Raw genomic sequence first — 13,323 nt, forward strand, 5'->3', positions numbered from 1 at the left:
AAAGCTTTAGCGGTAAACTTTTTTATACTTTAGGTTTCTAGTTAATTTTTATTTAAAAAAAGATTAAATCGTGGTACTAATATCCGGTATGGACCGGGCTTTCTTACATGCTTTGCGTGTTTTATTTCATTTACTTCTCACCACAATCTATGAGATAAGTAGTTTCATTCCGATTTTGCAGAGAATAAAACTGAGGGCTTGAAAACAATTACTATTTATAGGACAAAGCTAGGCTCTTGCATGGGGAGCGGGAAGGTTCCTAAAGCACTCATTGGTTGTTACCTACCGTTACTATCTTTGTGTTACCAGCTCTTGGTACCCTCTCTGGCACATTTTTAGTTCTAAATAAAATTAAGTGATGCACGGTCAGAATGAACTAAGAGAAATAGGTCAAAGCTAAGTGCAGTGTGAGCTTTACAGTAGTAAGATTACCACTTTACAGCGGGAAGATCTCTGAGATTCACAGGTTTGGAATTTGCCCAATGTCACAGGTAACAGATGGCAGATCTTCGATTTAAAGGTAGAACAGTATGAGCCCAAATCCAAGAGGCATATTGCTTTTGGCGAATACCACTAACAACTCACTTGAGTGCTGTATTCTAAATCCTTTATACCTATTTACTTAACCTTAGTAAAATAATCTATGAATTAGCGGCTGTATTCATCTTAATTTTGCAGATGAGGTAAGTGAAGCACAGAATGTACCCAAATGTGTGCCTTACACGTGGTGAAACTAGAATGAAAAGGGCGGAGGAATTTGGGTTCGTTCAAAATATAATCAACTCCTATGAAGTTTCAAGTACTTAAATTCACGCAGTGAACACCTAGCTGTGAAAAAGGCATATTGTTTCTGCTCTCAGGGGAAGCAGATAAAACCAATAGAGAAGCCGCAAGACTTGACCGCCCAATGGGTGGAAATTCTGAAAATACAGTCAGCCAATGGCATTTTTCTCTTAAGAAGATGGAGTTCCCCGCTATGTTTTCCAACCAGTTGTCTTGGCACCATCCTCTTTGCCTTGAAACACCCTAGTCCGCCAACATGCAACTCGCCAAGATTAAAGATGGCGCCGACGGGCCTACGTTATGACGCGACCCAACGTCCACCGGAAGTGCGTGAAGAGTTCCGGGGAACCGGCATCCTCTGCGCTTCTAGTATCCGAACTTCGCCAGTTGGTTGCTTCTGCTCCACACTGGAGTTGCTGCTCCGCCGCCGGGATCATGGTGTTTTACTTCACCAGCAGCGGTGAGTGGGCGCCACGACCTTCGGTGTCCCTTCTTGTTAGGGTGTCACCGAAGCCGGGCCCCCCCCAGGCCGCCGCGGAGCCTAGACCTTGTTCTAAAGCTCCTCGGCGGTGGGTGCCTCCTCCCGCGCTCTCTCGGTGTTCGTTCTTGTAGGCTCCGAGTGCGCCCTAGTCAGGGCCTGAAGGACGTGGAGGGACCGTCCCGCCTGCGTTGTTTGCATCCGGGAGTTGTTCTCTTCCCTTAGTCCGAAAGACCTTCCGTCATTACCTGGAATCGGGAGTTTCTGGGCTTCTTCACGCTCCCAATTCAAGCCCCCGCCACCTCCGGCCTTTTGTTCTGGCTCTGTCCTAGTAATTATCCACTTTGAGAAAGAAAAGACACTCGCCAGCAATTCTGCCTTACAGGAAGTGCGCCTTATCCTTGCAGGAAAGGGTTGTAGGGCCTGGGATGCAACAGAACGCAATTAAAAGACCCTAGAATGACGATGCAGCCACTCACGGGGCAGAATTGATGTCCCAGATATTGAAAAGTGACATAATGTTTCTGATTTGTCGTTGGCAGTCAAGGAAAAGGTGTTTTTACTTCCCAGGAAATGCTGTGTCTAGAATTCGTTTCTCTGCTTATGTTCCTTTTGCTAGAATCAACCCCCAGTTAACTGGTACACCCTTAAGGACAGCTCTGGCTTATCTTTTCCAAATACCTTTTTCCGACCTAGCTCTGACCCAGAGATTGCTTAGGTATACCTCTTCCGGGACCCTCTTAACACCCTTTGTATACCAGTGACATAGCACTTACCATATGGTATTAAACGCTGTCTGCTTGAGCTAGAGTGGAAGCCCTTTGAGGGCAGGGACAGGATTTCCTTGTGTCCTTAGCATAGTGCCTGGCTCGTAATAGTTACTCAATAAATGTTTGTTGAATAAATGAATGGTATGTTGTGACTTACTCATAGCACTCTATTATATTGCTATCTCTGTTTGCTTGTTCAAGTTGAGATTTAAGTGAAACTAGCTCCATGTTGTTTGTGTGGCATTGAATAAGGTAGTACTCTCTCTTTAGAGATGAGAACATTGAGGCCCGCAGAAGTTGTAACTCACACACCCCCACGCCTCCTACTCCACGCTGTCACCTCTCATCATTTTTCTCAGTAGGTTACACTTCCACAGTGTACCACGTGCTAGTTCTCTGCCTCCATAGATTTGGTTTGTCTTACCCATATCATTAAAGTTACTAGAAAAAAAATCCATACTGGCCTGAAATATCATTATAAGCCCCTGATAGCGTTTTCAATCCTTCCTCTGTTCTGTCTGTTCTGCTCCCTGTCATAACTTGAGCATCTCTTTCATAAAAGTCCCCCACAACATAGATACCCATACATGCCCAAAATGGAATAAAAATTTCAGGCAGGGTAGATAAGTATGAAATGTATTTTATGCTAGCTGCTTTATTCGCTTTAAAGCTGTTCTAAATTCTTTGAGACCTAGTCATGCATACACAGGTGTCTTTAATAGATACAGTGCTTCCACAGATTTATGGATCAGGCTTTTCTCATTGACTTCCATTGTAACATCAGAACTGCTTCCTTTTGGAAAAATACTTAACCTCTAAGTCTAATAAAACTGCCCTTGTGCAGCATATCTTTTAAAATTGCTAAGTTAATGGAAAAATGATAACTTTTCCAGTAAAATAGTAGAACTACATATTCCAATACAGAACAACTTGAACATACAGTATCTTTAGGAAATGACTTCGTATAGCTAGCCAAGCTTTTCAACCAACTGTTACTGCATAAAAACTTTTTTTAAACAATGGGAACATCTGAATAGGAAATTTTTTCTTTTCCTTTTGTTTTAAGATTAGTATCTCTGACTAAAATCTGTTCAATTTTATTCTTTTATGCTTTCTTATAATGAAATAATGAAACATTAGCCTTATTATATTTCCAGTGTCAAGTTCAAGACCATGTGGTTTATGGACCCACAAAATACCTGCACTAGGCTCATTAAGTCCACTTGTACTTTTAATAGCATCTGTCTTAAGATAGGTGTTCTGTAAATTATGAAATTACAGCACCTCTAAAGTTCGGTTGGTTGCTACACCTGAGTCAGATATCTTCAAGATGACTAGTTCCTATACTAATCAACCATCGTATTTGAGTGGGAATAACAAAACTACTAGAATATTTCAATTTGTTTTTCCTTTATCCCTTTAACATGGACAGGAGCTTAATTCAGACTTCTTGCTCAGCAGTTCATGCTCTTTATTTTTAATTTTCTGTTTTGACGTAATTTCAGTCTTTCAGAAAAGTTACAATAATAGTAAAAATTCCTTTATATCCTTCTCCCAGACTCCCCAAATTCTAACATGTTACATTTACCTGATCTCTTTTCCCTTTTTTTCTTTCTTCATCTCTCTCTTTGTCTCTTTCTACACACACACACACACACAAAGCATGCACAGTATTTTCCCCTGAACTTTTAGTAAGTTGCAATTTACACATAAATGTTTATTTTTTTCCTGAAACCAAGAGTATTCTTATTAAAAGATATTCATTTTTGAAACTAGGAAATTAATATTGCAAAATACAATTATCTAATCAGCTTTTACTCAGTTTCCACCACTGTTCTAATGTATTTACAACAAAGGAAAATTATAAATCATTGCATTCACTTGTCATTCATTACTCTCTGGCCTCTTCTAATCTGGAGTAGTTGCTCAGTCTTTGTCTTTCATAACACTGTTAGTTGAATCATTTTGTAGAATGCCCTCAGTTTGGATTTGGAAAAGTTATGTTCTTAATCACCTCATTTTGTAGATCAACCATCCAAATCGCTTGTCATTCTCTTCGCTATAATTTAAATAGCTTGGCCTACACAGAGACAGTTTTATTTTAATTATTTAAAAAATTTCTGATTACAAAAACTGTATTTCGTAAGCAAGCTAGTTAATGTGACTTAACATGTATATCCTTCCATACATAGAAAGCAAATAGGAGCATCTATTAGAAATGTATATGTAAACACGTATGTATGCATACACAATTACATATTCATTTATTTTTTTACAAATTGAATCTTACTGTATATAGATTCATAAAAATCCTATCCTGCTATTTAATTTCTTCACCTATCCTTTTCATTTTAATGGGTGCATGGTATTTTGTGGATGTTCTGTAATGTGATTAACCAGTCTTAATTAGTGTTTAGGTTGTAAAAAGAACATCATTGCTCGATGGAGTGTTTAATTGGTCAGATATACTCCTAGTAGTGACATTATATACACATACACACTGTTAACAGGTTGGGCAGAGAGAATCTAAAGCACATTTTACTTTTATTCCTGCACTTCTAGCATTTGTTATGTGCTGTGCTAAGGCCTTTATCAAGCTAATACAATGCTCAATTACAGATAAGTATTTCTGTCAACTAGTCCAACATTCTCTCCTTTCAAGTCATTCCTCAACTACTTTTAAGTGATTATGGACTGTAGTTCGCAGTTTTCCTTCCCTACAGCAACTATAATTGATAACTTAAGGAGCTTCTCCTTACTAAAAGTACAGTCAGTCGTAAATTTAAGACTAGATGAAAGAGTGCTTCTCACTAGCCTTCAGAGCTCACCTGTGGTAGTTCTGTACTCTGGAGCGACAGCCAACAGACTGTCCAACCCAACTTGACACCTATCTGTCAGCCTTTGTAGACTGAGGGCTCAGTGACTATTCGTGAGTTTACATCCAAATGAGGGCCAAAGAAGTTTTTGTGGACTAGCTGGGAAACCCACTACCCAGTTAGAATTTCAATTAGGAAACTTAACTTTTTGTTTGACTTCAGGTGGAGGATGCCCACATGAAAACATACTAGCTCGGTAAAGCAAATGTCATTCCTTAGGTTAGCCATACCCAGAATATTCTGTCTGATTTAGGATATGGTTCCTAAGGCTGACTTCACCTTAGAATCACTCGGAGAGCTTTAAAAAAAAAAAAAACAATGCCCACCTCCCAGAGATTTGTGTTTGGTTTGTCTTAGGTGGAGCTGGGGCATAAGTAGGTGATTCTAATATGTAATCAGGGTTCAGAGTCACTGATTTAGAAAACATTTGAGAGCCATGTTTCCCTGAATGGGACAGGGAGCCCAATTGTAATTTGCAGCACACTTGCAATATAACTAATACTAAATAAAATTATGAAATACAAAACTTGGCTAAGTATAGAAACCTATTTTTAGGTGGTTATGGTGAAGGTTTTTAAAAAATTCTTTTGAAGAAGTCAAAAACTAGAGGACTGAACTGGAATTGCGTTAAACTATATATATCCCTGAGAAAGTAGGAAAATAGCCGTTTTTAGTAAGGGTCAATAAGCTTTTCCTGTTTGGGCCAGATAGTAAATATTTTAGACTTTGTGAGCCACATGCAGTATAGATTATTTGTTTTGCTTTTTTCAGCCTGTTAAAAATGTGAAAATTATTCTTAGCTTTAGGGCTGTCCAAAACCAGAGCTGGATTTGGCCGACGGCCATGTGTTGCCAAGCCCCAGTCTAAGCATTTGTCACTTGTTTTTCCTGTGAAATGGTTTCGTTGATGATAAAGTTATCTAACTACTTTTTGTTTTTGTTTTGTCTTAGTTAACTCATCTGCTTACACTATTTACATGGGAAAAGATAAATATGAAAGTAAGTTTTCAAAAGCGTTTGATTTTGAAATTTCCAGCAGGTAAGTATTAATTGCCTGTTTCCCCATTGGTTTATTGGATGTTAGTTTTCAACTAACTACTAAGTAACCCATTATAAAGAACTCCAGAGGATTAGCTTTCCTAGAATTTAGTTTAGCAAATAGTATTTGAACTAGTTGGATTGCCTGTTGTTCATTAGTAACTTTATAAAGAGTTTTGTGATATCATTTGATTCAGGTGATATGAGTCAGGGTTAACCTAGATCAAACAAAAATAATCTGCAACTTGGACTTTGAAAAGATCATTTTCTGTACATTTTTACCACATTTAAGATTAGTGGAAACAACATATCGTTTTTTCTGAGGCTAAAGATGGCTCTTTTTAAGTCATGAGATAAATATTAACAGTTTTTATCTAATTTTGTTGACCACTCTTTTCAGAATGAAATACATTATTTCATACCGTACACATTCATATAACTAAAACAAAAATTTACCAAAAATATATACATTATTTGTTATGCCCTCTATTTTCTTTTCTATTTCATTTTTAAAAAGTTAGTCTCAACCTGCTAAATTAATTTTTTGATCCACTAATGAATTTGAACTAAAGTTTAAAAGAAAAACATTGCTTGAGGGGGTAAACTTTTTGACTGCACGAGTGGAAAGGGGGATGACAGTGAATTTTAGCTTTCTTAGTCAAGAAAGCAGTGAGTTGACAGCACTGACCCTTAGTGTGGAGAACACTGAGGTGAGGGAGGAAAGAACTGCAACAAGGGCACTTGGAGAAAATGACAGAGTTACTCTTTTTGAAGCTTGGAAAACACAGCTGATCTTCTCACGGGGTAATGTAATGTTTTGGAAAAGACAGCTCTTACATCAGGCCAATCTGGGTTAAAAATTCCAGCTCTTTAGCAAACTAGCTATAGTTACCTAACCTCTTTGAACCTCAGATTTCTTAGCTGTAAGAAGAGAATCATGGGATGATATCTACCTTGCAGGGTTGTGAAGGTTAATGAAAGCACCTGGGTAAAGTGCCTGGGCCATCGTGGGCACTCAGTAAGTAGTAGTTACCATCACTGGAGCTTCTTTAGTTCCCGAAAGCCACCTCTCTTCCCTTCTCTGGGAGCACGCCAGCGCTGGATGACTCTGCCTCAGTAGTCTGAGAGCTGGCTAATTCACTAGTCACCTTTCTTTAACCTCCAGGTATTGCTTTTTTTTTTTTTTTTTTTCCCTAAAACCATGAGTGTTCTAGATGTAGTTTGAAACTGACAACAGTTTAAACTCAATCCTTTAAAAGGCAAGTATAACATTCTCTGGTATGAGACATTTGACCTTAATGAAATAAATAAGGCCAAAAATTAAAAGATGTCAAAGAGCAGTGATATAGTTACATAGTTAGTATATTATGTTCTTATATATTAAATGTAACATATATATGTGACATAATAATGTGATGTGTAATAGTTATATAAATATACTTATAAATCAGATCTATATAAACCGGTTATTACCTTGCTACTGGTTGCTATAAAGCAAAATCAGTATAAGCAAGACTATCACATCCTAGCCAACGGAAAAAAACAAAAACAACAGAATAAAGGAACTCATTTTAAAACAGTTTTTCCTTATAATGAATTTATGACATTGGCTCTCGGTGTGACTTAATGGAGAAGCTGTTTGCATTAACACTTGAATTTTATTTCTCCTAGTAACCTATAAATTGCCATAGGGGATTTGTATTTTTCTCATCGCCCCCGCCTGATGAATATAGCTGAGGAGAGGATGCTACTACCGTCCTATATTACACTGAACAGGAAGGCACAGTTGCAAGAGCCCTTAGATGGATCCAAACCGGACCAAATCTCCTTTTCTTTGTACCGATGAAGGGTGCACGCCCAAGACTAAGGTTACTGAGAAGTGCCTAGAGCAAGCTGCAATGGGTTGGGCAGGTTTTGCCCTGTGCAGCTCTGGGGAGGGGGTTTTATATATTTCTTACAGTGAACAGCTGCCTTGATACTGGTTCACGCTGATGAGCTCCCAGTGGTGCTGACCTAAGGCAGCTGTGCCAGTGACACTCCTGCCATGTCTCTTTTCCTTCCATTTTAGTTTAGTGTGTTGGGTCTGTCTGTGCGGGCCTATTTGCTAGCCGCTGTGAGTATCTGAAGGGGAAAACTGAGTCTGTGCTTTGACAGTGTTCAGGTGGAGGCACACACAAAAACAAGTGGATAAAGTTTGCTGTGCACCTCAAAATGCTCTAAAGAGTAAATGTCTGTTACAAAAATATTGGCAAAATATATTAATATTAATAGCAAATGCTACAAAAATAGAGGGAGCTGAGAGAATAAATGTAATTAGGGAGAACCGAGAAGGCTTTCTATAGCAGTGGGTTCGGATATGCTAGATTGTGGAATTCTTTAAGTGTCCCCCGTAGGAATTTATATCTACAAAGGTAAATCTAGGATTACGTCTACATATGTAAATTTAGATTCTGCCTAGAGTCCCCAGGAGTAGTGTTTCGCTGTCATTAAGATACATATAGAAAAAAAATACGTATAGAACACTTTTTCCCCAGGAAAACTCTTGGAGTCATTTGGAGGCATCAGCTTTCCTACTCTGCTTTGTAAGAAAAGCATAACATTGTTAAAGCAGACTGTTCTCTAGTGCTCCTAACACAGCCTGTCTGTAATGGCCTCGAGGACTTCAAACTAAGAGCTGGGTAGAATATAAATGAAATTTAAATTGAATTATTTACTTTCACTAAAAAGCTTTCCGGTGTATTCTTTTTATTACCCAGCAGATGTCACTAGGGAGCCAAACATTGCCTGACTGAGAAAGAGGTTTTTATATTTCTCTCTACTTTTTTTGCTTACCTGTTGGCTATTAGCTCAGCTTCCCTCTTAAGCTAGTGGAAAGCCCTTCAGAAAACTCATGGTGGCTACAGTTGCTAAGTGTACCCTCATTTAAGGATTATCAGCTTCTTGGTTTTGGGAAAGTAAATACCCCACTCAAGTTAGATAGATTATACTTTCTTGGGCACATTTTAAGTCATATATGAATCGTTTTGTTTCCCTTACAATTTTTAACTTTTGTCTAATATTTTAAATAATTATTCTGTGATAAGCACAATTAGTTACTAATTATTCATATGACTATTAGAAATATATATGGTATAACCTTTCTGTGGTGATACACAACTATATTATTAGCCTTAAAATGTGCATAAATTTTGAATACTCAACCTTTTAGAAATAGACCTTAGGAAATAAACAGGAATATGGATACATTTATTTAAAAAATATTTATTGAAGCATTTATAATTTGAAGCAACCCAAATGTCAACAATAGAAAAGTTTATCCATATGATAGAATAAGTAGTCATTGTTTCCAAAGAAATTTTTAAAATCTTATTTTTACCTAACATACATAGTTTAACATTTCAAATAGTAACAGAACGCTTATAATACCCCATCCTTTCCAGTACCCATGTGTCCCATCCCCGCCCCCCCACCACACCCCCCACCGAGACAGTTACTTTTAACATTTTGCTATTTTTTATTTTATTTTCACATGTGACAGAATTTTAGGTGATTTTTTATTTTCTTTTTTATACTTCTGGTGTTTGTTTTATTCTCTAATTTCCTACAATTTTAATTGAGGGTTGTTGTTTTTTAAGAAGTAAAATGCAATTGATTGGTTTTCAAGATTTAGCAAAACATTTTGATATATAAGTATTATTATAGTGAATCATTTTTCTAAGACATCTAACTTCTCAGCTGCTCTGATTTGTTAGTTTTACTTTCAAATATAAATATCTTTGAACTTTAGATTGTATTATAAAAATTATAAAAAATTATAATGATTATCATTTTCCAATTGTAAGAACTATTTTTACAGAATTTTCAAGCATCAAAGCCTGTCTGAATTGCTCTTTTCTACATTAAGGGAGAGAAAAAGTTGTGGAAAGGATTGATATTTCTCCCCTTCCCGACTATTTATAAACTCTGGCATGTCTTCATTTGACAGGTTTTTGTTTTTGTTGTTGTTGTTATTGTTGTTTTACCTATTCTTTGTTCTCTTATATCTCCCTGTAGATGAGGACCTAATAAAGTATGGCTGGCCTGAAGATATTTGGTAAGTAACAATTTTGGTTCAGCTTTCTGTGGATCATTGTTTACTTTCTTAGACATGGCCAACCACCTGACTCTTATGATTAAAACTAGAACTTGTGCTTTGTATTTTGTTTATGAATGTTCAATGGTAAATAGCTGGCTGCCAGCTCCTCCATTTATAATTACCGTGAAAACTGGGAGTGATGTCTTAGGGTTAGATCTCAGGCCTGTGAAGTTCTCTAGTGTGTCTTCTTACAGTAAGTACTGAGACCACTGCACTGACACATTCAGACCACTCTTCTTGAGTGAGTGCATGACGACTTCACAAGAGGCACTGAAGAAAAGAGACACAGGCTTCCGTGTGGATGGAATAAATAGAGCATTTGACCAGACCCACCTTTAAAGAAAACATAGACTGGGTTCCCTTTGTCTTCTCGATTCACTCATGTGTTTAACCCAGTCTTGATCCAGCCACTGCCCCCTCTTTCCAAAATAATTTATGGAAATTTAAAAAATAATAATAATACTTGCTTAGCCTCCTTCCAAGATAATCTGTTTTGCGGTTTGCAAAAGCCAGTCCAAAAAAACAACAAAGCAAATGAATGGTGAAAAAACCCCTTCATTTTAGTTGCATTCTTTTTTCTAACTGCCTTAGCACACTATATGGGTTTTTCTGCCACTCAGGATTTTTTAGGAATGCATGGACTCCTGGTACTTTGTTTTTCTCCCTTGTAAAACTCTCAGACTCAGGTTGCTTTGTCTGTCTTCAGTTTCCACCGCTCACTGTGACCCTTGTGATGGCTCTCTCCTAGAGCCTAATATACCTGTAGAGCAGGATACGTTCTCCACAGCTCCTAACACCCAGACCAAGTGCTGTCCCCGACAGATTCTGTTGCTTTCATGATAGTATCAATGAAATTTATTGAGCACTTAACTATATGGCAAATGCTGTTAAGTGCTTATCTCCACTAATAAATTTACAACAACCCTGTGGAATAATTACTGATATTATGCCCATTTTTCAGTTGAGGAAACTAAGGCTAAGAGAAACTAAATATGATAGATATGCTCTGGTGGTTGCTGGCCCCCCAGCCGGTTCTAGTTCTAAGTCGGTTTCTCTTCTTCTAGGCTGCTACTCTTAGTTGCAGTTCACTTCTTTCTTACGTCTGGCTATGGCTGAAGACCTCTCTGGACCTCTTTTCTCCAAGTGTGGGCCCAGACCCTTAATTTAAATCCCTATAGTGACAGAGTTTAGGCTGTCAATTTTTAGAAGAGTTGACTGATTTCCAACAAAGTATACAGCATTGAGCACTTAATAGGAAAAATAATACACAGAGCCTAACTTAAGTTATCCCTAGACTCAGTTTACTGACCTTTTCTATCCCCAGACCTGTGCACGCACCCACTGAAGGGTGCCTCCTCTCCTACTCCAGCGTACCCCATTATGAAGGGACTAATTCATGATCACAGTGGAAATGCTTTCCTGTCTACCCTCTCTAAAGTCCACACTCCGCAAACCAAGAGGCACTGGAAACCTGAGGAATTTTAGTCATTTATCTGTCCCCGTCCCAGCACCGTGGCCTGTCTTCTGAACGCAAATATGTCAGTAAGGTGGACAATGCATGGTGCCCCCTGACCTCAGGTGGGCAGTTTCCGCTGCTGAGGGCTTCTGGATGGGGTGCTGCCTACCTTCCTGAGACCTAGACTGTAAGCCCCACGAGGACAGTGATCTGTGTTGTTTACTACTATATCACCAGTGCCTAGCGCAGGGCGTGGCACATAATAGGTGTTCAGTAACTATTTGTTGACTTCCTAATTGATAGCACTCTGCCTGTCTAGAACTTGTCTCCACTGCACAGTTCTTCACAATGTCAAATGAGTACTGTCATCCCCAGCTGGATTATTTCAGTTGTCCTTAAAGCCTAAAGATCTCCAGACTCTATCAAGGGAGATGAGGATAGCTGCACCTGTTACGGAGTTACCTTCTGTAAGTTTTTAACATGTCAGGTTTGAGGCAGAAATACCTGCATAGAAAAGGTTATATATTCAGATAAACCATGAAGGTCAATTTACCATAGCCTTTTACCTGACATTAAAAAAAAAAAAATTAAGTGGAAGAGAAATTTCCAATTTACACCCCAGGTATTAATTCTTGGGTATTTCATTTCATTCAGGTTGACTGTCTCCCGGAATACTACTAAAACAAACCAGTGTCTACAGATACCTAGACATCCGTTACCCATTTTGACATTTTTCAGTAGTCTTGAGATTGTCATTGAAAGTGATTACATTTTACTTTTCAGGGGCTATTCAAGATTTGATGTGAGCTGGAATAGCCCTAAATCCAAGACCTGTTCTGGTGCATAAACTGTCAACCCTGGAAACATTCCTGGGCGTGCTAAGAATGGTTCGGTTGATCTGCATTCCAGGGCAGATTTTCCTGGTTCACTGGTTCCCTCTGACACAGACTCTGGAACTTTACCTCTGTGAATGTCAACATCTGAGTTTGTATCAGGAAACCTTCTGAGGTGCTGTTAAGCAAAGGATTTTTCTAGGTAGGAACTAAATATCTTGAAACAAAGGAAAATAGAGATAGTGTGTGTTTATCGCCTCCAAACTCCTTAGAGTAGTGGTAGTATTTCCAGCAATCCCACTTTAAGGAATTAAATGACCCAGCTTCTGGGGCCCTGCATCTCTTCATCCTTAGGTCATTGAGTCTCGTTTATTGAAGTTTGTAGTCTCTTCATTCGGTAGAGTTAACAGTGATTAAGCAGGGAGAGGAAGATAAGGACAGAGGGAACTAGGGAACTAATGGGCATAATTTTAACTTTGAGTAAGCATTTTGGGTGGTTTTGGAAAGGTTTTTAAGGAAACTCACTCTCAAGAAGGTTTGTTTTACAGAGCTGGCTTTTTTGTTTGTTTACTTTACATTTCTACCAAAGCCCCATAGTCCATGCATCCCCCTGTCTTTTGTAGAGGTGTACCTACACGCCTGAAGTTGGTGGGTATCAGCAGTGACACTCCCATGTGTCTTAGTACTTTGACTAATTGTGTGTGAATCAGTTAGATGTATATTGAATTATTTGTGTATTTCTTTTGGTAAAATTTCACATCAGAGACCTTTAAGAAAAATCAGAATACAATTGAGCTATTATGGGTATATAGGAGAGTTGTAAATAGAGAAATGGCTTAAAACAAGTTGAAAGGGGAGAAGTTACTTCTCAGTTGGGTTTGCTTACTAATGGGGTATTTTCCTAAGATCCTGAAAGAGAGTAATGAGATATATAATTTCTAGATTTGCAAAAAGC

The 13,323-nt window shown here is 38.2% G+C and overlaps 1 protein-coding gene across 4 annotated transcripts in view; it reads left to right on the forward strand.

Annotated features, from left to right (window-relative positions):
- Positions 1 to 1,089: 1,089 nt before the first annotated feature.
- CCDC25 (coiled-coil domain containing 25) overlaps positions 1,090 to 13,323 on the forward strand; it is a 35,775-nt gene continuing 23,541 nt past the window's right edge. Inside the window, exons 1-3 of one of the 4 annotated variants that reach the window (XM_019733121.3) lie at positions 1,090 to 1,243; positions 5,858 to 5,905; positions 9,998 to 10,037. In XM_019733121.3, coding sequence (XP_019588680.3) covers positions 1,219 to 1,243; positions 5,858 to 5,905; positions 9,998 to 10,037 — 113 coding nt within the window. In that variant the 5' untranslated portion in view covers positions 1,090 to 1,218. Of the gene's footprint in view, positions 1,244 to 5,857; positions 5,906 to 9,997; positions 10,038 to 13,323 lie in introns of those variants that run through there. The other 3 variants (XM_074338365.2, XM_019733120.3, XM_074338366.2) reach the window with 3 other exon arrangements.

This window comes from Rhinolophus sinicus, chromosome 15, assembly GCF_057876585.1.
Source record: "Rhinolophus sinicus isolate RSI-liver-muscle chromosome 15, RSI-T2T, whole genome shotgun sequence".
NCBI lineage: Eukaryota > Metazoa > Chordata > Mammalia > Chiroptera > Rhinolophidae > Rhinolophus > Rhinolophus sinicus.